General features: G+C 56.1%; 1 protein-coding gene across 1 annotated transcript in view; it reads left to right on the top strand.

Moving 5' to 3' along the window:
- Nucleotides 1-27,279, top strand: part of COL26A1 (collagen type XXVI alpha 1 chain) — a 203,155-nt gene that overhangs the window by 90,007 nt on the left and 85,869 nt on the right. The window contains exons 4-5 of the mRNA XM_054167110.1: nucleotides 7,634-7,645; nucleotides 13,515-13,522. Of these exons, the coding sequence (XP_054023085.1) occupies nucleotides 7,634-7,645; nucleotides 13,515-13,522 (20 nt within the window). The remainder of the gene's footprint in view (nucleotides 1-7,633; nucleotides 7,646-13,514; nucleotides 13,523-27,279) is intronic.

The raw sequence follows: 27,279 nt of genomic DNA on the forward strand, positions 1-27,279 counted from the left end.
CCCTAATCCATAGCCCCAATTTAGCCCCAATTTGGATCTCTGCCCAAAAACATGTCAGATGAATAGTCCTTAAGCTGTTTCCTCTACTCTCTGGGCTCTGTTATCTCCCATCTGAAGGAGGGTCAGGGGGGATCTCATCAGTGCTCACAAATACCTCAGGGCTGGGGGTCAGGAGGATGGGGCCAGGCCCTTCTCAGTGGTCCCCAGGGCCAGGGCAGGAGGTACTAGGAATGAAGTTGAACATAAGGAAGTTCCATCTGAATGTGAGAAGCAGCTTCTGGAGTAAGGGTGAGAGAAGCCTGGAGCAGGCTGCCCAGAGAGGTTGTAGAGTCTCCTTCCCTGGAGAATTTCAACAGCCACCTAGCTGTGTTCCTGTGTGACCTGCTCTGGCAGGGGGGTTGGACTGGATGGCCTTCAGAGGTCCTTTCCAGCCCCCACCATGCTGTGACTCTGTGATCTCTCTCTCCAGCCAGAGCTGTTTGCTCTCCCTCCAGGGACACCACAGTGGCATGGAGGAGAGGATGGCTCTTTGCTGCTACCTCTTCAGAGGCTGGAGCCAGGCAGCTGGCACACTGCTGCTCCTCCTCTGCTGGCTCACATGGCAAATGTTCAGTTTCCATCAACCATTCCGGGAGACATTTAGCTGCTTTGATGGCAGATGCCCTCAGGCAGTGAGTGAGCTGTCACCAGAGGGATCTGCTTGCATCTTTGGGGAGCTGGGAGCAGATGCTGGGTCACTGAGGGACCACACTGAGTGTCACTGAGCACAGGCCAGGGCAGCTGCTGAATCACAGACCACTGGAGACTGGGAGGGCTTCTAGGGCAAGGATTGCTGTGTGCAGGTATAGGCTGGGCAGGGACTGGGTTGGAGAGCAGCCCTGGAGAAAAGGCCTTGGGGGTGCTGGGGGAGGAGAAGCTCAGCAGGAGCCAGCAGTGAGCACTTGCAGCCCAGAGAGCCAAGCAGAGCCTGGGCTGCAGCAAGAGAAGTGTGGCCAGCAGGGCCAGGGAGGGGATTCTGCCCCTCTGCTCCACTCTGCTGAGACCACAGCTGGAGCTCTGGGGCCAGTTCTGGAGCCTCTGTGCCAGGAAGGATCTGGAGGTGCTGGAAGGTGTCCGCAGAAGGACCACAAGGATGAGCAGAGGGCTGGAGCTGCTCTGCTGTGAGGACAGACTGAGGTAGTTGGGGTTGTGCAGGCTGGAGAGGAGAAGGCTTTGAGGAGACCTCATTGTGGCCTTCCAGGATCTGCAGGGGGCTCCAGGAAAGCTGGGGAGGGACTTTTGAGGGTGTCAGGGAGGGATAGGACTGGGAGGGATGGAGCAAAACTAGAAGTGGGGAGATTGAGATTGGATGTGAGGAAGAAGTTGTTCCCCAGGAGGGTGGTGAGAGCCTGGCACAGGTTGCCCAGGGAGGTGGTGGAAGCCTCCTGCCTGGAGGTGTTTGCAGCCAGGCTGGAGGTGGCTGTGAGCAACCTGCTGTGGTGTGAGGTGTCCCTGCCCATGACAGGGGGTTGGGACTGGATGAGCCTTGAGGTTCCTTCTAACCCTGACAGTTCTGTGATTGAGTTCTATGATTCTAGGCAGGAGCCATTGGCTGCTGCTGGACTTGGAGAGCTGAGACAAAGAATCACAGAATGGTTTGGGTTGGAAAGGCCCTCAAAGGTCATCCAGTCCTTGTTCCTTGTGTTGTGTCCTGTGAGTGGTGTCTTGTTTAGCAGGTCACAAGCTGAGCTGTTGTTCATCCTCCCATCCACTCCTACTCCACCTAAGCAGCCTCAGCATGACTCCTGGGGTATGTCTGCATCCCTCCTTCTTTCTTCAGATAAACCAAAGGGAGTTGAGGGCATGGTGGTCCTCAGTTATGCCTCCCTGAATGCATTATTTAAGCAACTTTTCAGGCAGGGCTGCACCCTGTGATGCTGTGACAGTGATTGCTTTCTCTTGTGCATTTCAATTGCTTCTCTTCACTATGAACCACTTTCCTTACTTAACCCATTAGAGGCAGCTCATCCTGTCCTTCCTGCAGAGCAATGATTTCCTCATGTTCAGGTGGAACCTCCTGGCTTCCAGTCTGTGCCCATTGCCCCTTGCCCTGTGCCTGGGCACCACTCAGCAGAGTCTGGCCCCAGCCTCTTGCCCCCCACAGCTCCTTTAGCTCTTGCTGAGCATTGCTCAGCTGCCCTCTGGGGCTGCTCTTCTGCAGGCTCTCAGCCCCAGGGCTCTCAGCCTTTGCTGCTCCCAGAGCTGCTCCAGGCCCCTCAGCAGCTTTGCAGCCTCCCCTGGACTCTTTCCAGCAGTTCTCTGTCTCTCTTCAACTGGGGATCCCAGAACTGGACACAGGACTCCATTTGTGGCCTCTCTAAAGCAGAGCAGAGAGGGAAAAGAACCTCCCTCACCCTGCTGCCCACACTCTCCTTCCTGCACCCCAGGACCCCATTGGCCTTCTTGGCCCCCAGGGCACATTGCTGCCTCATGGGGACCTTGTTGTCCCCCAGCACTCCCAGCTCCTTCTCCTTGGAGCTGCTTCCCAGCAGGTCCCCCCTCAGCTGTCCTGCTGCAGGAGGTTGTTCCTCCCCAGGGCCAGGACCCTGCCCTTGCCCTTGGTGACCTTCTTTGGGTTGTGTAACCTTAGGCAATGAAAGGTCCTAAGTGTTGGCCCCTGCCAGCCTTGCTCATACTCTTTCATTCAGCATGGTGCTGGCTTAGGTGCTGTGTGCTGACAGAGAGGAGCTGTGTGCTGGAGGAGCCATCCAGGGGCATCTGCCTGATGGAGAGGTCACAGTTTCAGCTTGTCCTGGGTCTGATTTGAGGTAGATCCAGATCAAGCTTTCCCAGCCAGCTCAAGTGCCTTGAATGATGAGGTTCTTGAAAGCTCCCTCCAGCAGCTGTAGTTGGGGTCTGTCTCCAAGGCTGGTGCCCCAGGTGTGCTCCCAGAATGTGGAGGTTTTTCCATGCAGTAAATTCCCTCTGCTATCAGAGCTGGGCTGGCTCTGTGGGCTCGTTCTTGGAGCACCTCTCTTTCCCAACTGTCCTTGACCCGGGTCCAAGCATCCATCCCGCAGCTCAGACGTGTGTAACAACCGCAGCCTGTGTGCAGGCCGGGCCGGAGGGCTGCGCTGCCGGTCCCCCTCCTGCCCGCCCAAGGACAGGGCAGTCCCTTGTGAGCGCCTGGGGCCGCGGCGCTGCCTCCCCTTCCGCGCTGACTCAGCAGCTTTCGGAGGCTTTGGTCTGGCAGGGGAGCGAGCTCGGCTACCTCCCCAGCCCCGCGCTCTGTACCGAGCCTCCAAACGACCATCCCAGCTGTGTCGAATGTTCACAGGAGAACAGGATACATCCTGCTGCCCTGCCAGCTCCCCTGCTGCCTGCCCGTGCGGATGAATGGGAAGGGAGGGAGCCAGGGACAGCCTCTGGCACGGCCCCGGCGCCGCTGGCAGCAGCCGGCAGCGCAGCGCAGCGCTGCAGGTAACCGCTGCGCGCAGGAGCAGCCAGCACCTCAGCCCCCTGGTGTAGTCTGCTGGGGCGACTGTTTGATGTGCAGGACCTCTTTCATCTGGGACTTGGCAGGCTGTGCTCTCCTGGTTCTTTCAGCTCTTTTCAGAGGCAGAGGCAGGGATGTTTTTTTCATTAAGGGGGGAGATGTGGAGGAAAAGTCATTTGCAATCCATAATTTGGTTCTCAATTGTAAGCAGCAAAGCTTTCCAGGAAGGGATGAGCCCCCCTTTGGCACGAGAATGAGAGGATTGGACTGTGGCTGGTTCGCTGCCCAGGCTGTGAAGCTCTTAGCAAATCCCCTGGGACACAGCCTGAGCTGCAATCACACCTGCCTGAGCAGAGCCAGCCCCAGAGCTGCTGCAGTAGCGAGAGACCTTGCAGACCATCCAGCCCAGCCCTTACCCAGCGCTGCCAGGCCACCACTAAGCCAATGTCTCTCAGCTCCACACCCCCACAGCTCTGAAACCCCTCCGGGGATGGGGACTCCACCACTGCCCTGGGCAGCCTGGGCCAGGCCTGGACAACCCTCAAGGGGAAGAAATTGTTCCTCATGAACAGCTTAAACCTCCCATGGCGCAACTTGAGGCCTTATCCTCTTCTATCACTTGTTACTTGGGAGAAGAGACCTAACTCCAGCCTCCTCTCAGGGAGCTGCAGAGAGCAATGAGGTCTCCCTCAGCCTCCTCCAGGCTGAACACCCCCAGCTCCCTCAGCTGCTCCTCCCCAGCCCTGCTCTCCAGACCCTTCCCCAGCTCTGTTGCCCTTCTCTGGACCTGCTCCAGCCCTCAGTGTCCTTCTTGGAGTGAGGGCCCAGAACTGAACCCAGTCCTCCAGCTGTGGCCTCACCAGGGGCACAATCCCTGCCCTGCTCCTGCTGGCCAGGCCAGGATGCTGTTGGCCTTCTTGGCCAGCTGGGCAGCCCCTGGCTGGTCACCAGCTGGCTGCGGGTGGTCACCTCGGGCGTTCCTTGTCTGGGTGAAGCTGATCTGGCTGGCTGGAGGAGCTGAGCTTTGCCAGGCAGCAGGTCTGTGTCAGCCTTGCAGTGACTCACAGCTCACCCTGCACTTCCTTTTGATGAAAATCAGGCAATGATTTAATCAAGGCTTTCACTAACGAGCAGCTTGCAGCCCTGGCTGGGGGAGGTTGTAAATCAGGATGTAAATAGAAACCTCCAGAATACTTTTGTCAGCCAAGAGGTTCCAGTTTGTCACAGCTCTTCCCCTGCCACCAGGACGTGTTTTTGCCATTAGAAAGCAGTGCTCAGTCCAAAGGCTGTGCTCTGTTACACAGACAAAAAGCTGCTGTCAGGCTGCAGCTCAGCCTGGGCTGGTGGTGGGAATGGCTTAAATAAACCATCCCAGGAGCAACTGAGAGAGGAAGGGGGGTGGAAAAAGCCCCAACAAGGATTTTCCTGTGTAAAGCAATTCAGTGAAAGGCTTACCCCAAGTATACTGCATGGGGAAGTGGATGTAAAACAAACAGAAGGTAAAGCAAAGCAAAGCAAAACAAAGCCATCAGCAAGGTGGTGAGAAATCACAGGCAGCTGGCAAATGGATTGAGAATTTGGGAAGGAACCCAAGGAGCTGATGAAAAGCATTTCCTGAGGGGTGCTTACAGCTCCTGACATGGGGAGTCTGGCACTGGCTCCCTTTGCTGCAGGCTTTTGGGGTGGTTCTCATTATCTGCTCTTCATGTTTTGACCAAATGCATGAAATCAAGAAAGTGATAAGCTTGAGAGGAAATGGATTAAAGAAGAGTTTGAGAGAGACAAAGGGCTTTGAGGTAGAGAGAAACAACAACTACTAAATCATGTGGAGAACAAATGGCCCAAAGCAGACACTGGTATAAATCTCTTTAAAAAACAAAGAGAGAGCTTAGAACATCTCAGACCTGAGGGGGAAGGGTAGGAGTCCAGAGAAGACTCCCCAAGATTTGCTGGGGATGGGATTGATGAGGCTGCTGCTGGGCAAGCTGGCAACCAACCATGCTGAGCCAAATGGACTAAGGCAAATTGATCAAAAGAGAGAACTGTGAGAAGCAGAGTTCAGCCAGGCCAAGTGCCAACTCCTGCACTTGGGTCACACCAACCCCAGGAAAGCTCCAGGCTTGGGGCAGAGTGGATGGAAACTGCCCAGAGTCACAGAATCACAGAAACATTCAGGTTAGGAAAGCCCCTCAGGATCACCAAGTCCAACCCAGAACCCTGCTCTGCAAGGGTCACCCTTGAAACCATATCCCCAAGCACCACAGCCAAACCACCTTCAAACACAGCCAGGCTTGGTGACTCCACCGCCTCCCTGGGCAGCACATTCCAAACCCTGACCACTCTTGAGGGGAAAAAATGTTTCCTACTGTCGAGACTAAACCTCCCCAGTGGCAGCCTGAGGCCATCCCCTCTTGTTCTGTCGCTAATGACCTGTGAGCAGAGACCAGCAGCAGCCTCTCCACAACCTCCTTGCAGGTAGTTGTAGACAGCAGTGAGGTCTCCCCTCAGCTTCCTCTGTTTCACACTAACCATCCTCAGCTCCTTCAGTTGCTCACCATCAGATTTGTTCTCCAGGCCCCTCACAGCTTCCTTGCCCTCCTCTGCCCTGGCTCCAGCACCTCCACATCTCTCTTGTACTGAGGTGCCCAGAACTGAACTCTGTACTTGAAGTGTGAGCTCCCCAGAGCTGAGCACAAGGGCTGAGTACAGGCCCAGCAGAAAAGGACCTTGGGGTGCTGGTTGACAGCAGAAGAAGCTGAGCCAGGGGGTGCCCAGGTGGGCAAGAAGGCCACCAGCAGCCTGGCCTGGAGCAGCAATGGTGTGGCCAGCAGGAGCAGGGCAGGGATTGTGCCCCTGGGCTGGGCACTGGTGAGGCCACACCTGAATCCTGGGTTCAGTTTTAGGTCCCTCACTCTAAGAAGGACCTTGAGAGGCTGGAGCAGGTCCAGAGAAGGGCAACAGAGCTGGGGAAGGGTCTGGAGAAGAGGGCTGGGGAGGAGCAGCTGAGGGAGCTGGGGGTGTTTGGTCTGGAGGAGAGGAGGCTGAGGGAGACCTCATTGCTCTCTGCAGCTCCCTGAGAGGAGGTTGGGTGAGGTAGGGGTTGGGCTCTGCTCCCAAAGGATGAAGTGATAGGATGAGAGGAAATGGCCTCAGGTTGCCCCAGGGGACATTTAGGGAATCAGAAAAACTTCTTCACTGAAAGGGCTGCCCAGGGAGGTGGATGAATCCCTGGAGGTGTTCCAAAGAGGCAGAGATGTGGTGCTGAGGGACATGGTTCAGCACCAGCCTTGGGAGAGGTAAGGAATGGTTGGACTGGGTGATCCTGAAGGGCTTTTCCAACCCAGATGATTCTAATCCAGGGCTGGTGCTGCCTTCTCAGTGAGCTGACTCAGCTCAGTGCTTGCTAGCTGGGACTGGTGGAAAGCTGAGCCGTGAAGTGTGCCGAGAGCTGAAGCGACTTTAAAGGAAGGGGTTAAAGAGAGGCCTGAAGCCCAGGGCAGAGCAAGCAGATGAAATCTTTGCACGATCCCAGCTGAAAGTGCAGACTGTAATTTACATTCCCAGTGTGGTAAGAATGTGAGCATTAATGTGGAATGAGCTAAAACCTTGGGGGAAGACTGGGCTCCCCCAAAGCCCTGTGGTGTGTGGTGCAGTAGGCTCCTGGGTGAGAGGAAATTGCCCTGCAATTGCAGCTCTGAGTGATTAAACCTCGGAGTGGTTTGTAACCATTACCTAAAACGTGCTCCCAATAGCTGCCTGCTCTGCAGACTTCCTCCCCTCCTCTGGCTGGGTTTGGTGGCTGCCAAAGCGGGTGCCAGGGCGCTGAGCACTCCTGGGGGGTGCCGGGGAGCAGGGCTGGGAGCGGCGTGTGGGCAGTGGGCGCCTCCGGACCTGTGCTCTGCAGTCTCTCCCCGTCAGGATGCACGCCTGAAACGTTTGTGTTGGACCTAAGCGAACACTCGGCTGGGGATGAGCTGCTGATTCATGTGAAACACACACACGGGGCTCGCCTGAAGCGGTTGTGGAGCCTCCAAGCCTTGGAAGGCTTTAAGAGCCACTTAGGCAAACATGTCAGGAATGATAAGAGCAGAGCTGATGCTGCCGTGGGAAGGGAGAGGCTGGGCAGATGCTGCCAAGGCCCTGGCCCCACAGCTGGAGGTCAGGGAGGCAGTTCAGAATGAAATGAAAAAACCCCAACCCAACAACAACCAAACCTGAGCCAAGAACCTGGCCAAGAATCACTCCTGTCGTGAGCAAGCACAGGAGAAGAATGTGAGCCACTGGCACTCCATGAGCCTCGGCCCCCACACCCCCACCCCAAAAGCAACGGGGCCTGAAATAGCATCCCCTCGGTGAAGTGACTCAGAGGTTTGCTTTGACAGGCTGCTGGGTAAGCTGCATTGTTGTGAGTGATTTGCTGCTCAGCCCGGTGACATTTATTGCTTTCTGGATGAAAAGGAGAGAGGTCCCCGGGGCCTGCTTAGGATTTGTTCCTCTGTAATTTCCAGGGAGGTTTCCCTCTTTAGCGGTGGGGTTGGAAGTGTGTGCTGGCATCCCCTCCCTCCAAATTTATTGAGTTACACTCAGCAAAGCCTCTGTTCCTCTCTGTTGGGCAATGTGTACAAAAAGGCTTATTCAGCAGCTGCTAAAGAGGTGAGAGGGATGGGAGGTTCCTGCCCCTCCGCCTGCCTGCCTCGCTCCCCCTGGCGCTTCGGAGTCGCCTGCCTGCGTGCTGGGAGCGGAGAGCTTGCCCTGAGGAGTTACCCCGGGGGCTCTGTGCCCTGTGCCCAGCTGCAGCCCACTCGTGGCGGTCAGGCCACCCTTGGCACAAGCGCTGTGGAAGTGGCTGGCGGAGCAGTGGGACTGGCAGCTGTGCTGGAGTTCAGCCCGGAGAGGAGGAGGCTCCAGGGAGACCTCAGAGGTGTATTTCAATATCTGAAGGGCACCTAGAGGAAGGCTAGGGAGGGACTGTTGAGAAGGGCTTGGAGTGACAGGACAAGGGGCAAGGGTTTGAAACTGCAGCAGGGCAGAGTTAGGTTGGACATCAGGAGGAAGCTCTGCACAGTGAGGCTGGGGAGACACTGGCGCAGGCTGCCCAGGGAGGTGGTGGAGGCTGCACCCCTGGAGACGTTCAAGATCAGCCTGGCTGTGTCCCTGGGCAGTCTGCTCTAGCTGGAGGTGTCCCTGCTGCCTTCAGGGGTCTTGGACAAGATGACCTTTGAGGGCTCTTTTCCACCCAAGGCCATCTCTGAACCTGCAAATCTGGGCTGGGGAGGGAGCTGCTGGCAAGTCTAAGCTCTCAGCTGCAGGGAATGAAGCCAGCAGGGGCTGGGGGAGAAATTGATGTCATTGGGTTGACCTAGGACCCACCCACACATGTGCCCAGCCCCACCATGGACATGTGGGAGATGACTGTCATCTCCCATTTGTGCAGCACTCCTGGACCACCTCCTCCCTTCTGCTCTCAGAGGTGTTGTGGCTGGTGACTGTCTGCTTGCAGCTGTGGGAAGAGCCTGGGATGAGGATTGTAGGTTCAGGAAGGCAAATACCTTCTGGTGTTGAGGTTACAGAACCACAGATTTGTCAGGGTCCCACCCCCCCTGCCATGGCCAGGGACACCTCACACTGCAGCAGGTTGTTCACAGCCACCTCCAGCCTGGCTGCAAACACCTCCAGGCAGGAGGCTTCCACCACCTCCCTGGGCAGCCTGTGCCAGGCTCTCACCACCCTCCTGGGGAACAACTTCTTCCTCACATCCAATCTCAATCTCCCCACTTCTAGTTTTGCTCCATTCCCCCCCCCCAGTCCTATCCCACCCTGACACCCAGCTTTCTTGGAGCCCCCTTCAGATCCTGGAAGGCCACAATTAGGTCTCTTCAGAGCCTTCTCCTCTCCAGCCTGCACAACCCCAACTCCCTCAGTCTGTCCTCACAGCAGAGCAGCTCCAGCCCTCCAGATCATCTCTAGTCCAGGGGAGGCTGCAAAGCTGCTGAGGGGCCTGGAGCAGCTCTGTGAGGAGCAAAGGCTGAGAGCCCTGAGTTCCATCTGAAGTTGAGGAGAAAGTTGTTTGGTGTGAAGGTGACAAAGCCCTGGAGCAGGCTGCCCAGAGAGGTTGTGGAGTCTCCTTCTCTGGAGAGCTTCCAACCCCGCCTTGTGCTCCTGGGCAAGCTGCTGGGGGTGCCCCTGATGAGATGATCTCCAGAGGTCCCTTCCAAACTCTCCCTTTCTGTGATCTAGTTGCAGGTGTCCCTGCTTCCTGCAGGGAGGTTGGACTGGATGACCTGTACAGGTCTCTTCCAACCCTAATGATCTGTGGTTGCATGGAGAAGCCTTCCTCTTGCAGAAGCAGAAACCTAAGGGAATAATTCATCAGCAAGGCCCAGTCCCCTCAGCCTGGCAGTGTCTGCTCACTCCCAGCTGCCTTGCTGACTGAGGCAGCTCCAAGGAGCAAGAAGTTCCAGACAGAGCCCATGGGCTCCAAAAGCCTCTACCAGACTCGTGAGCAGAGGTGTAGCAGTGCCAGCATTCAAGCAATGCTGTCCCAAGTGGTGCCAGCAATGATTCAATCATCTTCCACTCCTAGCAGTTCTTCCTCCTTGCTTCTCACTCCTGGAGTTTCCATTCCTGGTGGAGTTTCCTGGGCAGTGACTGAGGTCAGGCTTCAATTTCACCACTTTCCTCCTCTGCTCTTCCAGTCCCTTGCGAGTCCTCCTTCCCCACCCTCCACAGGACACTGAACAAATGTTCTTCTGACCACAGCAACTTGGGTGTCAGCAATTCCTTTCAGCTCTTCTAATTTCCTCTGCCAACTGCCTGGCAGAGCAAACAGCTGCAGCAGGAGGCTGTGGCCCCTTTTCCATGCAGTTTGGCAGGGTGTTTGCTGCTCCGAGCTGAGGCCGCTCCGCAGGGCAGCCAGGAGAGCCCAGCGCTGCTGGAGGCTCCCTGAGGTTGAAGCTACTCCATGCCTACTGCTGGTGCTAGCTCTGGGTGGGGAGATCACCTGTGACTCTGTGGAGGTTATTTGAAGGCATCCACTGCATAGCTCAGCCTTTTTGGTTAGGATGGAGCTGTGGAGTTGTGCTGAGGGCCATGGTTTAGTGGTGAGCTGGCAGTGCTGGGTTAAGGGTTGGCCTGGATGATCTTCAAGGTCTCTTCCAAGCAAAACCATTCTGTGGTGACTCAGAAGAGCTGCTGCTTAGTCTCAGGCTTTGCTCTGTGCCTCTGTGACATTCTCTGGTCTGTGATGATGATGCAGAGGGGAGAGATCCTCCATCTCACACAGCTCTCTTCAGGCACACAGTTCCCAGTTGTATGCCAGGTTAGAGCCAAGTGATGGATAAGTGATCTTAGCAGCGCTTGTGGGCATCTCATCAGTGCTGATCAATCTGTGTTGCACAGGGGTCAAAAGGCTGTGGCCAGACTCTTCTCAGTGGTGCCCAGCAACAGGATGAGGGGCAACAGGCACAAAGTGGAAGCCAGGAGGTTCCACCTGGAGATGAGAAAGTTGTTTGGTGTGAGGGTGCTGGAGGCCTGGAGCAGGCTGCCCAGAGAGGTTGTGGAGTGTCCTTGTGTGGAGAGCTTCCAACCCCCCCTGGGCATTGTGCTCCTGTGCCTGAGCCCTTGGCCCTCCTTCAGGTGCACAGTTATTGCTGCCAGGATAATCTGCTCCATCACTTTCCTTGGCACTGAGGTCAGGCTGCCAGGCCTGGAGTTACTGGGTTCCTCTATCTGACCCTTCTTGTGGATGGGGACCACATTGGCCAGTTTCAGTCATCTGGGACCTCTCCAGGGAGCCAGGGCTGGAGGAAAATGATGGAGAGCGGCTTGGAGCTCATCTGCCAGCTCTCTCAGCACCCTAGGATGGATCCCATCCGCTCCCATGGACTTGTGAGTGTCCAAGTGGCTCAGCAAGTCCCAAACTGGTTCCTCATGGAGTTCCAGGGCATCACACTGCTCCCTGACCCCATTGCCCAGTCTCGTTGTGACTGAAGAAAGCCACCAGCAAGTGCAAGGCCTGTGGGCAAACGCTGCCCTGGTGGAGGTGCTGTGGTGCCTGCCCCAGGCCGTGTGCTGCAGGGGCTCACAGCCGCTCCGCGGAGCAGCGCCGCGGGACCCCCGAGAGCCAGCCCTGTCTAGCAAGGTTCCTTTCTAGCCAGAGCAGCAGGAAAGGCTTCCCCAGGGGTCTGTTCAGAACAGGAGCTGATGAAGATCCAGAAGGTGATTTCACTCTGCCCAGTGATCACAGGCAACCTAGGGAGACCAGACCAAACACAGACACGCAGGCTGTGGCCAGGGTTATGTGATACCAGCACTCTGGCTGGGGAGCAGGGGAGGGTTCTGAAACTCCTCTTGATTATGTGGTCAGTGTGTTTAATTCCTTTCTCTGCTGCATTATGAAGTGGGATAAGATCTTAGACTCCCTTGCTTTCAAGGGTATTTCCTATGTCTCTCTTCCTCCCAAGTGCCTCATTCCTTCTTGCCTTACACTCCGAGCATGCTGCAGCAGGGCTGGGGCGGTGAAGCCACGAACACACAGCAGCCTGTAGCAGGAGCAGGGATCCCTGGGCCAGGATGCAAATGCAGCCTTCAAAAATGTTCCACTGAGGAGGAGAGGAGAGGGGATTAAAGCTCCACTTCCTCTTTCCTTTTATGAGCCTGAGTTATTTGTCAGTTGGAAATGTGATGGATTGCACCAAGGCTGTGCTTCCCCTCCTCCAGGTTGGATGCTCTGCTTTGTGTTCTGCAGCACAGTGAGGAACTGAGCTCCACTATCACTGAGCTGTCAGCACCCAAAAGCTATGGCAGAGCTCTTTGCCTGGCTGACTGGGTTGTGTGCTCTGGGCCTAATCCATCCTGCCCTGCGTTTGTCACTCCCTCCACGAATGGCAGCCCAAAGGTGACTCTGGTTGGAACGTGGCTCTGGCCTGCTGCTCCCAGCGCTGCTTTCAAAGCTCTTCCAGCCTCAGGCATCGGTGCTGGAGCGTCTCGATCGTGGCATCTTGAAAGAAGTACCCCAGGGACCAGTTCATCATCTCAATTACAGGACTGAAAGCTGTGGGGAGAGGCAAAGCCACAGAGGTTAAGAATACCATGGTGCATACATAGCCTTGCAGCAGGGTAAGCCCCAAATTGGAGGCAGCTGGCCTGCGGGCTTCGCAGGCGGCGCGCTCAGGAATGTCTGCAGCGTGCAGCCAGCCCTGCAGCCGGCAGGGGAAAGCTCCACTCTGTGTCAGCAGCTCTCAGTTATAATAACAAGGCCTAACTCCTCCAGAAGGTTTTGCTGGAATCACTGAAGTGCCTTCCTGCAAAGGGTGGCACTGTTAGCCCTGTCTGCGTTGAGGAGAGCTGTGGCACTGCAAGCGCTGGTCAGAAAGCAGCTCAGGTGGGAGGGGTGGGGAAAAGCTGCTGCAGAGGCAGCTCTGCTCCCCTGCTGGGCAAGGGTGAAGGGATCATGGAATGGTTTGTGTTGGAAGGAACCTTTAAAGGTCATCCAGTCCAAGCCCTTTGCGGCCAGCAGGGACATCCCCAGCCAGAGCAGGTTGCTCACAGCCCCAAACAACTTGAGCTGCACTGGTGCCAGCCATGGGGCAGCTCACACCTCTCTGGGCAATCTTGGCCAGGGGCTCTCCACCCTCAGTGTCAAAGATTTCTCCCTTCTCTCCTGTCTCAATCTCCCTCTTTTAGGTTCAAGCCACCCCCCCTTGTCCCATCCCAGCAGGCCCTGCTCAAAAGTCTGTCTCCAGCTTTCTGCTCAGCCTCTGTTAAATACTGAAAGGCCACAGCAAAGTCTCCCATGAAGCTGCTTGTGGAGCTCCTCCCCATGCTAGGAGAAAGTAAGCCTTCAGGCAAAGGCAGTGAGATCATCTCAAGGACTTTCCTCCTCTTGGGAATTTGTGCAGGATCCTTCCCTGCTGCTTCCCTGCTGCTTCCCTTTCTGAAGTTGGCTGTGGAAGCCCTCCTGGCATTCCTGCATGCTTGGAGACTCCCTGGGGCTGCTCTCTGCATTGACCATTACTGGCTCTGCAAGGGGGATCTAAAGGCATGGCAGTGCCTGGGCCTCCACCTGGCACAAGCAGCATTCCCAGACTTAGAGGAGGGAGAAAGGAGCTGGGGTGGAGACAACTGCTTGATGTCAGCCTGGCTCATGACTCCTGCTGTGCTGAGGTTTCATGTCTCACCTCAGGATTAAGTCTGAGATCTCATCTCTATTTTTGCAGTGACTTAGTCTTCCCAGTGCTCCTGGTAAGTGGTGAGCTCAGGAGATGAAATGCTGCCCACCCCAACCTTCCCCTGCAGCTCCATTTAGCAAATGAATTCTTCAGTGAGGTCTTTGAGTTGCTGCTTCCAAGTGGTGAGAGAAACCCTGAATCTGTCAAGCCCCCAAGTCACCATCAGCCATGAGGCCTTTGAATCAGAGAATAGCTCAGGTTGGAAGGGACCTCAGAGGTCATCTGCTCCAATCTCCCCACCATGGGCAGGGACACCTCCCACCAGCACAGGCTGCTCAGGGCCTCATCCAGCCTGGCCTTCAACACCTCCAGGCAGGAGGCAGCCACAGCCTCCCTGGGCAACCTGTGCCAGAGTCTCTCCAGCCTCAAACTGAAGAACTTCTTCCTCAGCTCCACTCCAACCCTGCTCTTCCTCTGCTTCAAACCATTCCCCCTTAGCCTGTCTCAGACACCCTCAGCAAAAGTCTCTTTGCAGCCTTCCTGCAGGATCCCTTCAGGTCCTGGCAGGCAGCTCTGAGGTACCCCTGGATTCTTCTCCTCTGCAGGTTGCACAGCCCCAGCTCCCTCAGCCTGTGCTCACAGCAGAGCTTCTCCAGCCCTTGGAGCATCTTTGTGGCCTCCTCTGGCCTCACTCCACAGCTCTGTGTCCTTCTCCTGCTGGGGACACCAGAGCTGGAGGCAGGATTGGAGGTGAGGTCTGAGCAGAGCAGAGCCCAGGGGCAGGATCCCCTCTCCTGCCCAGCTGCCCACACTGCTCTGACTGTAGCCCAGCACACTGCTGCCTGAGGGCTGCAGGAGGCACTGCTGGCTCCTGGGGAGCTGCTCAGCACCCAGCACCCTCAAGGCTCTTTCTTCAGGGCTGCTCTCACCCTACTCTGCACCCATCCTGGATTTGTGCTTGGGGTTGGCCTGACCCAGCTGCAGGACCTTGCCCTGTGACTTGTTGAGCAATGGCCACTTCTCAAGCCTGTCAGGATCCTTCTGGATGGATCCCTGCCCTCACCTGAGTCCAGCACCACACAGCTTGGTGTTGTCAGCCAACTTCTTGAGGGTGCATTTGGTGCCTGACCACCTTCTTCCTGACTGGAGAAACAAAACAGGAGAGGATGGAGTCAGCCTTTGGAATCTCCAATTCAGATCTGGGCTGAGTGTCACTGCAGCAGAGGAGTAGGTTTAGATTAGATGTGGATTAGACTTCACTGAGATGCTGCTCCAAGACTAAAGCCTGCAGGGATGTGTGCCTTCTGCAGCCTTGGGGCAGCACAGCAAGAGGAAGATCTTCTCACAAGGCTCTGATCCATCTGATCAGCAGCAAAATTGCTCTGGCCAGGGATTTAATTTGGCTTGTGAAGAAAGGGATGTGCTCCAGCAGCTGGAGTTGAATGGCAAAGCATCTGAAATTCAGAGCTGCAGCTCTTGTAAGGAGCAGCTGAGGGAGCTGGGGGTGTTCAGCCTGGAGAAGGGGAGGCTGAGGGAGACCTCCTTGCTCTCTGCAGCTCCCTGAGAGGAGGCTGCAGCCAGGTGGGGGTCCCTAGCATCAGGTGAGGAAATGCCCTGAAATTGTGCCAGGGGAGGCTTAGGTTGGAGATCAGGAGAAATTTCTTTGCTGCAGCAGTGGTCAGGGACTGGCAGAGGCTGCCCAGGGAGGTGGTGGAGTCCCCATGCCTGGAGGGGTTCCAGAACCCTGTGGCCATGGCACCTGGGGCCAGGGTTTGGTGGCCATGGTGGTGCTGGGCTGCTGTTGGACTGGATGAGCTTAGAGGCCCTTTCCAACCCAAACAATTCCATGGTCCTAAGGGCTGTCTTGGACAGTGCTTTGCCACAGCCCAGCAGTGCTGTGTGGAAGAGCTGATGCTGACTCCATGGCAGGAATGGTCAGGGAGCAGCACAAGCTGCAGCAGAGGCCCTGGGCTAAGTGACTAAGATAAATGAAGGAAGCTGTTATTTCCCAGCCTACAGACAGGAAACCTGAACTCAGGGAAGCTCAGAAAAGATCAACACTTGTGAGATACTCTTTGTGGTCTTCCTTGGGGATAGCTGTCAGGGGGTTGTGTTTGTATTTCACCTGGCTTTGGCTTTCTTGCTTTGTGTCCTCGCTCCAGCTTCTAGCCCCAGGCCACCACAAAGCCACCTTGCTGAAAGACAGAGAGAGGATTACAGCTTGGGATGCTTCCTGTTCCTCATCTTTGTCTGGCAGTGATGGGTGGGGGGCAGAAGAGTTCCCTCTAAGCCCAGGGAGCAGCAGGAATGATGAGGAGTTCAGCCTGGCCATGGGCAACATCAGAGTGCGAGACCTGATGGAAAGGGTTAGCTTTTGAAGCTGAGCTTGCAGGTGTGGAAGTGAGTGTGCAGCTGTGGAAGTGGGTGTGCAAGTGTGAGGTGAGTGTGCACGTGTGAGTGTGCAGGTGTGAGGTGGGTGTGCAGGTGTGGGTGTGCAGGTGTGAGGTGAGTGTGCAGGGGTGAGTGTGCAGGTGTGAGGTGAGTGTGCAGGTGTGGGGTGAGTGTGCAGGTGTGAGTGTGCAGGTGTGAGGTGAGTGTGCAGGTGTGGGGTGAGTGTGCAGGGGTGAGTGTGCAGGTGTGAGGTGAGTGTGCAGGTGTGAGTGTGCAGGTGTGAGGTGAGTGTGCAGGGGTGAGTGTGCAGGTGTGGGGTGAGTGTGTAGGTGTGGGGTGAGTGTGCAGGTGTGGGGTGAGTGTGCAGGTGTGAGTGTGCAGGTGTGAGGTGAGTGTGCAGGGGTGAGTGTGCAGGGGTGAGGTGGGTGTGCAGGTGTAGGTGTGCAGGTGTGAGGTGAGTGTGCAGGTGTGAGTGTGCAGGTGTGAGGTGAGTGTGCAGGGGTGAGTGTGCAGGTGTGGGGTGAGTGTGCAGGGGTGAGTGTGGAGGTGTGGAAGTGAGTGTGAAGGTGTGAGTGTGGAGGTGTGAGTATGGAGGTGTGGAAGTGAGGGTGCAGATGTGGGTGTGGAGATGTGAGGTGAGTGTGCAGGGGTGAGTGTGCAGGGGTGAAGTGGGTGTGCAGGTGTGAGGTGAGTGCAGGTGAGGGTGTGCAGGTGTGGGTGTGCAGGTGTGAAGTGGGTGTGCAGGTGTGGGTGTGCAGGTGTGAGGTGAGTGCAGGTGTGGGTGTGCAGGTGTGAAGCTGAGAGTCCAGCCCCGCTCTGCAGTCCAGTCCCCAAAGCATGACTGAGGCCAGGGCTGCAGGGAGAGGTGCAGGGACAGCAGCAGAAGAGGTCAGTCCACCTCCACCCAGGGAGGTTCAGGTTGGACATGAGGAACAATTTCTTCCCCAGAAGGGTTGTCCAGGCCTGGCCCAGGCTGCCCAGAGCAGTGGTGAAGTCCCCATCCCTGGAGGGGTTTCAGAGCCCTGGGGATGTGGTGCTGAGGGCCCTGGCTCAGCGGTGCCCTGGGGTAAGGGTTGGACTCAGTGCTCTTAAAGGTCTCTTCCAACTGTTCCCATTCTATGCTGCTGCTGAGAAGGGCCTCCAGTGATGCTGCCTGAGCTCCAGGGCCGTTCTGGGCAGGCCCAGGAACACTCCAGGGACACTTGAAGAGGATATTTTAAGCAGCTGTAAGAATTTTGGCTCCTGGGCACTAAGGGAAAAGCCCCAACCCTGTGGCCTGAGCCCGTGCCCAGAGCTGCTTTCCCAGGCTGCTGCACTTGTTCAGCCGCTGGAGACAGCCTTGGATCCCCTTCCCCTCTGAGCCCTGTCTGCTGAAGCTGCCTGCCAGCACTGGCCTTTGGCAAGGGTGCTCTGCATTGCTGCTGCTCTCTAACCACTTTGCATAAAGCAAGACAGGAAAAGCCCCAGCCCCAAAACACACAGAAAGGGGACAGGAGAAAAGGCAGCACTGCTCCTGCCTGGCTGTGTGCTGAGCCCTGCAGTGCCCAGAGGCCAACTCCTAACCCAGAGCCCTGTCAAAGCAGAGCCCTTCCCTGATGAGGTACTGCTGGAGTCAGCTCACAGCTTGCTGAGGGAGCAGCAGCAGCTCTTGGTGGCTGCCTGTGCTGCAGCCTCTCTCTGTTTCTGACTCTGTTTTGTGGATGCCTCTCCAAGCAATGCCTTAGGATGAACCCCAGCAGCAGGAGTGCCTGGCCAAGGGGCTGCAGGCACTGAGCCTTTGAAGGCTGAACACAGCAGGATCCATTTCCCCTTTCCTGCTGGACCTGGAGCCTTTCCCACTGCTCTGGGATGATTACCTGGGAATCCCACAGGGGCTCCCTGAGGGGTTGATAATTCCTTACCTGCAGCAAGCTCTGATGGCTTTTCCCTCCCACAAGCCCTCCAGCCTTCCTCGTTGGGCTGCAGTTCTGTCCTTCAGGAAAGGATGAGGATTAGCCTCCTAACTCCTGGGGCCATCCAGAAGCTGTCACAGCTACTGGAATACTACTGAGGCAGCAGTGCTTTGTGCAGGGCTCAGCTGGCAGTGTCTGAGGGCTGGGGGTCAAGAGAGAGGGGACAGGGACAGGCTCTGCTCAGCTGCACCCTGTGCAGGACAAGGGGCAATGGATGGAAACTGCAGCACAGGAGGTTCCACCCCATGAGGAGGAACTTCTTCCCTGTGAGGGAAGCCCTGGAGCAGGCTGCTCCTTCTCTGGAGCCTTTGCAGCACTGTCTGGATGTATTCCTGTGCGACCTGTGCTGGATTCTCTGCTCCTGCTCTGGCAGGGGGGCTGGACTCAATGAACTCCAGAGGTCCCTTCCAACCCCTAACATCCTGTGAGCTGTGATCCTGTGTAATTGGCTCCCCTGTGACTTCAGAATGTGCAGAAAGAATCCTCCTGTAGTGACCTTCATCTGCCCTTGCCCAGGGAATTTTCATCTTCATCGATTCATAGATTCTTAGATTCATAGAAAGGTTTGGGTTGGAAGGGACACAAAGGTCATCCAGCTCCAACCCCCTGCCATGGGCAGGGACACCTCCCACCAGCACAGGCTGCTCAAGGCCTCATCCAGCCTGGCCCTGAACACCTCCAGGCAGGAGGCAGCCACAGCCTCCCTGAGCAGCCTGTGCCAGAGTCACCCCAGCCTCACTGCCAAGAATTTCTTCCTCATCTCCAGTCTCAGTCTCTCCTCTCCCAGCTCAAAGCCATTGTGCCTCATCCTGGCACTCCCAGACCTTGTCCAAAGCCCCTCCCCAGCTCTCCTGGAGCCCTTCAGGTGCTGGAAGGCTGCTCTGAGGTCTCTTTGTAGCCAGGTCACAGATGAATGCTCACAGGCTCTGTGCAGCTGGTTTGGGAAGTGTGGCTGCTGTGGCCCATGTGTGGTTATGGCAATGGCCTGGCAAGAGCTGAGAGTTTATTTCCAGTGTTGGCTTTGTAGTGAGGATTCCCCACCAGGCTCTGCAGGGACTCCTCACATCCCAGGCAGTGATGACTGAAATGAAGCTGAATTGGTGCTGCTAGCAGCTGGTGAGCCAGGAGCTGGGGTGGGACACGGCAGCGCAGGCTGCTCTGGCCGCACCTCCGATGCTGGGGTCAGGTTTGGGCCCCTCACTCCAACAAGGACATTGAGGTGCTTGAGGGTGTCCAAAGCAGAGCAACCAGGCTGGTGAAGGGCCTTGAGCACAGGGCTTGTGAAGAATGGCTGAGGGAGCAGGGGTTGTTCAGTCTTCAGAAGAGGAGGGTGAAGAGAGACCTCATCATCCACAACTAGCATAGCACAGAATCATAGAAGCACAGAGCTGTCAGGGCTGGAAGGGACCTCAGGGCTCAGCCAGTTCCAACCCCCTGCCATGGCCAGGGACACCTCACACTACAGCAGGTTGCTCACAGCCACCTCCAGCCTGGCTGCAAACACCTCCAGGCAGGAGGCTTCCACCACCTCCCTGGGCAACCTGTGCCAGGCTCTCACCACCCTCCTGGGGAACAACTTCTTCCTCACATCCAATCTCAATCTCCCCATTTCTAGTTCTGCTCCATCCCCCCCAGTCCTGTCCCTCCCTGACACCCTCAAAAGTCCCTCCCCAGCTTTCTTGGAGCCCCCTGCAGATCCTGGAAGGCCACAATGAGGTCTCCTGGGAGCCTTCTCCTCTCCAGCCTGCACAACCCCAACTCCCTCAGTCTGTCCTCACAGCAGAGCAGCTCCAGCCCTCTGCTCCTCCTCATGGCCCTTCTGTAGATACCTTCCAGCACCTCCAGATCCTTCCTGGCACAGAGGCTCCAGAACTGGCCCCAGAGCTCCACTCCAGCTGTGGTCTCAGCAGAGTGAAGCAGAGGGGCAGAATCCCCTCCCTGGCCCTGCTTGGCTCTCTGGGCTCACAGGAGGTTGGAGCCAGCTGGGGGTTGGTCTCTTCTCACCTGCCACAATTGACAGGACAAGAGGAAACAGCCTCCAGCTGTGCCAGGGGAGGTTCAGGTTGGGCATTAGGTGAAATTTCTTCCCAGCAAGGGTTCTCAGGCACTGGCCCAGGCTGCCCAGGGAGGTGGTGGCGTCCCCATCCCTGGAGGGGTTTCAGAGCTGCATGGATGTGGTGCTGAGGGCTGTGGTTTGGTGGCTCAGCAGCAGTGGTGGCTTTGTCAGCTCTGGGTGAGGAGCTGGGCTTGGTGATCTCAGAGGGCTCCTCCAGCCTCCACAGCTGTTTCTCTCAGCATCTCTATGTGCTCCTGGCCATCCACACACTCTCTTTCCTTCAGGGTTCTCACTCCCAGCACTGTTCAGCACTTCTGTGCCTGAGGCTGACTTTGCAGCAGCAGCTAAAAGCTTTCAGCCAAGTGGCTCTCACCTCTGCTGGCCAGACAGGGGCTGGGCTGAGCCTTCTCCCTGTGGCTGCTGTCCTTTTTGCCCAGGACAGGCTGTCCCCTCTCACTGAGTGCAGCCCCTCTCTCCTGGGGCAGTCCCTGGGGTGTTCTCTTGCTTCCTTCCTGAGCAGGTTCATCCCCTGTGCTGGATGCTGGGTCCTGGGTGTCTGCTCCTCAGCCTGAAGTGCTGCAGAAGGTCTCTGGGTGACTTTGTGCAACAGCAGAGTGAGGTTTAGCTCCAGGCATCATCTGCTGCCTCCAGAGTGCTGTCTGAGCAGATCAAAGGCAGCCCTGCAAGGCTGAGCCTTGGCCCCAGGCCCAATCCCTTATGGCCTTCCAGCTCATCCTCCTGGAGCAGCTGCTGGTGGAGCTTCCACCAGGTGCCTACAAGGAGGATTTGACACACAGCCACTTGGCACTCAGCCCCCAGCATTATGGGCTGGAGACAGCAGCAGAGGCTTACTCCTGCTAGAGCAGACACTTTCCAGGTACTCTTCCATGATCCTGCTGTCTGTCTTCTTTATCCCAAAGGGCAGGAAAATCATCAGAGAACTAAAGTAAGATTTTCCTGCTGCAAACCCCTCACAAGCTGCCTGGTTTAGCAGCCCTGCTCTGGGGGTCCAAGAGGTCACTGGTGAGGTGCAACAGTTGCTTTGAGATGAGATAAGGACTCATCCTATCCCTCTCTCTCCTCTCTTCATGCTGGCAGCTTCCCTAAGAGACTCCAAGGAGGGTTAAACAAGAACCATTTCTGCTCTTCATAAGTTTGTGATACAGAGCAGAAATTCCTTATCAATTATCCTTGTCTTGGAAGCTAAGGATAGCAGATGGGGAATGAGTCATAGAATCATAAAATCCTTTGGGTTGGAAGAGACCTTTCAGATCATCCAGTCCAAGCCTTACCCCAGCACTGCCAGGTCACCACAAACCATGGCCCTCAGCACCACATCTACACAGCTCTGAAACCCCTCCAGGGATGGGGACCCCACCACTGCCTGAGGCAGCCTGGGCCAGGCCTGGACAACCCTTTTGGGGAAGAAAATATTCCTCATGTCCAACCTAAAACTCTCCTGGTGTAACCTGAGGCCATTTCCTCTCATCCTATCACTTGTTCCTTGGGAGAAGAGCCCAACCCCCACCTGGCTCCAGCCTCCTTTCAGGGAGCTGCAGAGAGCCAGAAGATCTCCCCTCAGCCTCCTCTTCTCCAAACTTCTTCTACTACTTCATCTTCTTCTCCTCCCTCAGCTGCTCCTCCCCAGCCCTGTTCTCCAGACCCTTGCCCAGCCTCGTTGCCCTTCTCTGGCCCTGCTCCATCCCCTCAATGTCCTGCTTGCAGTGAGAGGCACAAAACTGGACTCAGGCTTCAAGGTGTAGTCCACAGGTTGTGAGGTGTGAGGGCCCAGGGATCACATTTGTCATGGTGGAGCAGATTCTTGTCTCTGAGAGCAGCCAGGAGCTGATGCCTCAGGGAAAGTGAGTAAAAAGGAGAGTGCATAGTAGAGTTCCTGCCTGCCCTGCCAGCCTGTGCCCAGCAAGGCATGGCCATGGCTGGGAGATGATTTCTTTCCATTCTGTAGCCCTCCATGGATTTGTCCATCACCTCTTCACAGAATCCCAGAATCACAGCATGCCAGGGGCTGGAAGGGACCTCCAAAGCTCATCCAGGCCAACCCCCTGCCAGAGCAGGGTCACCCAGAGCAGCTCACACAGGAACACCTCCAGGTGGGTTTGGAATATCTCCAGAGAAGGAGACTCCACAACCCCCCTGGGCAGCCTGCTCCAGGGCTCTGGCACCCTCACAGGGACAAAATGTTTCCTCCTGTGTCCATGGCACTTCCTCTGTCTCAGCTGCCACCACTGCCCCTTGTGCTGGCATTGGGCATCCCCCAGCAGAGCCTGGCTCCAGCCTCTGGGCCCTCACCCTGCACAGCTTCATCACCAGCACTGAGCTCCCAGCCTCCTCTTCTCCCAACTGAAGAGCCTCAGCTCCCTTCCAAGCTGTTCTGGATCTGTGCACACACTGTTTGAGAGCAGCATGCCTGGATGGCATCACAGGGCAGCAGCCATGGCCAGCTGGGACACAGCCTGGAGGAAAGGGCAGCTCTCTGCCACAGGCTCTGCAAGCTGGGGCAAGGCATTTTGCTTCCCTGTCTGTGGAATGGGGACTACATGTGTCTGTTCCACAGGGAACTGGGTGGATCATATTTATGGGATGTTCAGATACTACACCTGTGAGGTTCACAGAGCCATGCAGAGAGCATGGGGCAGTTGGTTCTGATTCCTGTCTGGCTCCAACAGACCAAACCTTAACCTCTTGCTGCCTTTCTTTCAATTGTAATGGAGTAATGTATTTATCATGTGCTAAAGAAGGGTGAGGGGTCTGGAGAGCAGGGCTGGGGAGGAGAAGCTGAGGGGGCTGGGGGTGTTCAGCCTGGAGCAGAGGAGGCTGAGGGAGACCTCCTTGCTCTCTGCAGCTCCCTGAGAGGAGGCTGGAGCCAGGTGGGGCTTGGGCTCTGCTCCCTAGGCTCAGGAGATGGAAGGAGAGGAAATGGCCTGGAATTGTGCCAAGTGTAGGTTGGAGATGAGGAAAACTTTCTCTGCTGGAAGAGTGGTCAGGGATTGGCAGAGGCTGCCCAGGGGGGTGGTGGAGTCCCCATGCCTGGAGGTGTTGAAGGTGTGGCCATGGCACTTGGGGCCAGGGTTTGGTGGCCATGCTGGTGCTGGGCTCAGGTTGGAGTGGATGATCCTGGATCCCTTTTCTGACTCAAACAATTCTATGGTTGTATGAAGACAAGAAAAGAGCAGAGGCAGATGCCTGTGGTCTTTGTTGCACCTAACATTTGTCTTGGACTCTTTCTTAACATGGGTTTGACTCTGAGGTGCAGGAAGCTGTTGCAGCTTCCATGGGGGAGCAGTGGATGTCAGCATGGTGAGCAGGGGGCCAGCTAACCCAGCAGATGATGCTTCCCCTCAGCTCATCTTCAAGGACTGAGCCAAAGAGCACTGAGGCTCTCCAGTGAAAGGCTCAGGCCACCAGGGAGCTCCTGGTTCAGCAAGAATGTGCAGTCCTCATCCCACTCAACCACCCCTGCAGGGTGGGCTCCAAACCCAGGCTGATTAAAGAGTCTCAGAATGAGAGGGGCTCCAGGACCTTCTCACCTGGCACTCAGTGTTTGTGGCAGAGCTCAGATCACCTCCCTGATTTGTAGGCCATCAGTGACTGTAAATCTCTTCCATTGCTCCTCAGCAGATTTCAGGGGTTGGGAGTTCACCTCCTGAGCTGTGGTGCAGACTTCCAGCCCGGCCCAGACACTCAGTGGCCACAATGTGGGATTTGAACTGCTTGCACCCACTGGGCTTGCTGTCCTCTGGTGCTTCAGGCTGCAGGAAGGGGGCAGCTCTGGGGTGGGGATGGGTGGCTGATGAGAGCAGCTTCCAAACAGAAGGGAAGAGCTGCAGGCTGTGGAATGGAGAGCTCTGGTGCTGCAGGGGCTGGACCACCTCTGGCCAGGGCTGGGGCTGCACCCATGGGAGATGTCAGTCTGCAGCTGACAGTAACACTTCACTGGAGCTCTGCACTTATTTTGCCCAATCTGCTGCAATGACTGCAGGTGGAAGGCTCACCCTGGCTCAGGTTCAGCCTGGAGAAGAGAAGGCTCCAGGGAGACCTTAACAGAGACCTTAAGTACCTGAAGGGCTCCAGGAGATCTGGGGAGGGACTTGTGACAAGGGCTGGGGGTGACAGGATGAGAGACAATGGCTTTGAGCTGGGAGGGTGGAGATTGAGACTGGAGATGAGGAAGAAATTCTTGGCAGTGAGGCTGGAGAGACTCTGGCACAGGTTGCCCAGGGAGGCTGTGGCTGCCTCCTGCCTGGAGGTGTTCAAGGCCAGGCAGGATGAGGCCTTGAGCAACCTGTGCTGGTGGGAGGTGTCCCTGTCCATGGCAGGTGTCTGGAGCTGGATGAGCTTGAAGGTCCCTTCCAACCCAGCCCATTCTGTGAATCTGTGATTGTAACCTGAGCAGCTTTCATTTGGGTTAGGGACAGGCTCTGCTTCTTCCTAGATCTGCAGCTGGAAAACACTGGAAGGGGCAAGTTAAAAGCCCAACCTCCAAACAGGCTCAGCCTCATCTCTCTCCTGAGAAGGAGCCAGGGGAGGGCAATGCAAGTGCAGTGGTGTGGCAGTGAGCATCACTTTGCATCCAGCCACACACCTGGCTTTGCTTGCTGCCTGCTCATCCCCCCTTAGCAGCTCTGCCTCTTGGATTTCCAAGTGAAGGCCACTTCCCATCATGCACACATGGAACCCCATAACCCTGAGTTATGAATTCCCTCTTCCCACTGACCTGCGTCTCCATAAATCTTGGGCCTGGAATCTCTCTTCCTTTCTTCTCTCCTTGCTCCCAGCTCATTCCCTCTTTTTGTCTTCTAAATTAAACACATTCCAGAGAGGGGCCAGGAGCTGTCAGGAAGCTCTGCATGGATGGGGCTTCCTCTGGGATGAGGAGATGCCTGCCTGAGTTTCTACAGCCTGCAGCAATGAGGAAAGGAAGACCTCAGCCTGCAGTGTCTAGCACTCCTGCTCTGCTCCAGAACCAGTTCTGCATTCCCAGTTCACAAGCAGGAAGGCAATAAGCAGTTGTGAGTCCATAGAGACAAGAGGCAAGAACAGGATTGCTGGGCAGATGGGCAGAGGCCAACAGGATGGCATTCAACAAATCCAAGTGCCAGGGGCTGCACTTTGGCCACAGCAACCCCAGGCAGAGCTACAGGCTGGGGGCAGAGTGGCTGAGACCAGCCAGGCAGAAAGGGACCTGGGGGTAGTGGGTGACAGCAGCTGAACATGAGGCAGCAGTGTGCCCAGGCAGCCAAGAGGGCCAAGGGCATCCTGGCCTGCATCAGGAACAGTGTGGCCAGCAGGAGCAGGGAGGTCATTGTGCCCTGTGCTCAGCTCTGCTCAGGCCACACCTTGAGTCCTGTGTCCAGTTCTGGGCTCCTCAGGTTAGGAAAGATGTTGAGATGCTGGAAGGTGTCCAGAGAAGGGCAACAAAGCTGGGGAGGGGTCTGGAGCACAGCCCTGGGAGGAGAGGCTGAGGGAGCTGGGGTTGCTTAGCCTGGAGAAGAGGAGGCTCAGGGGAGACCTTCTTGCTCTCTCCAACTCCCTGAAGGGAGGTTGTAGCCAGGTGGGGGTTGGTCTCTTCTCCCAGGCACCCAGCACCAGAACAAGAGGACACAGTCTCAAGCTGTGCCAGGGGAGGTTTAGGCTGGAAGTGAGGAGGAAGTTCTACAGAGAGAGAGAGATTGGCCATTGGGATGTTCTGCCCAGGGAGGTGGTGGTGTCCCCATCCCTGGAGGTGTTCAGGAGGAGACTTGATGGGGTGCTTGGTGCCATGGGTTAGTTGATCAGATGGTGTTGGGTGAGAGGTTGGACTCACTCAATGATCTTGAAGATCTCTTCCAACCTGGTCTGGTCTTGTCTGGTCTGGTCTGGTCTGGTCTGGTCTGGTCTGGTCTGGTCTATTCTATTCTATTCTATTCTATTCTATTCTATTCTATTCTATTCTATTCTATTCTATTCTATTCTATTCTATTATCCCCAAGCAAAGTTTAAGTAGTTTTCATCTGAAAACTTAGTCACAGGCTCATAGAATTGTCAGGGCTGGACTGCAGGCTCTGCTCTTTCACTGGGGAGTTAAGAAAGCACTGCAGAGAGCTGTGGTCAGCATCTCAGTGTCCATATGGAGAGCAGTGATGAGTGGTGGCCCTCAGATGATAGGGACATCCCTGGCTGTAGTCAGGCAGCCAGCCTGTGCCAGTCAGCTCCACAGCTGTGTGGCAGCCAAATTCCTTCTACCTTGCAGGAAGGGCAAGTGCCAGAATCCAAAGAGCTTCTCCTGCTCCCCTGCAGCCAGGGCTGCTTGTCCTGCCTGGCCAAAGGTTGCTTTTCAATTACTCCTTGTATTCCCTTTCCCTTTCTCTGACTGCAGAGTCCTGGGAAGGTTGCCTCCCCCTCCCCCATTTCCTGAAGAGCCTGAGCAGGGAGTGAGACACTCAGAGGCTTGTCCAAGATAAGGCTTGAATTTATTTACACCTCATTGTTCCAGGCATGGCCACAGACTGCTTTGGAAGTGTGCTGCTCCAGCTTGAACAGGAAAGCAGCAGCTGGATTTGCCTCCTGAGCAGCCATCAGCTCTGAGAAACCTCCTGACACTTCCCTGGCTTCCCCAGACTCAGCATTAGCTGCTCCTGCCTGGGACAGGAACTGTGCTGCAGGCTCTGAGCTGGCAGGAGGAGTAAAGCATGGGATGGGAGCACCATGGGAACAGGGATCACAGTCATGGGAATGAGGATCACAGAGTCATGGGAACAGGGATCCCAGAATCATGGGAACAGGGATCCCAGAACCATGGGAACAGGGATGATAGAATCATGGGAATGAGGATCACAGAGTCATGGGAACAGGGATCCCAGAACCATGGGAACAGGGATGATAGAATCATGGGAATGAGGATCCCAAAGTCATGGGAATGAGGATCACAGAATCCTAGGAATGAGGATCATGGAACCATGGGAATAAGGATCATGGGATCATGGAAACATTTGGGTTGGAGGGGACCTCTTAGATCACCCAGTCCAACCATTAACCCAACACCACCAGGGCACCACTAAGCCATGGCCCTCAGCACCACATCTTTATGGCTGCTAAATGCCTCCAGGCACGGGGACTCCACCACCTCCCTGAGCAGTCTGCTCCAGGCCTTGACAATGCTCTGGGGAAGAAATTGTTCCTCATGTGCAACCTAAACCTTCCCTGGTGTAACTTGAGGCCATTTCCTCTTACCCTGTT

The sequence above is a fragment of the Dryobates pubescens genome, chromosome 13 (assembly GCF_014839835.1).
Source record: "Dryobates pubescens isolate bDryPub1 chromosome 13, bDryPub1.pri, whole genome shotgun sequence".
Classification (NCBI taxonomy): Eukaryota; Metazoa; Chordata; class Aves; order Piciformes; family Picidae; genus Dryobates; species Dryobates pubescens.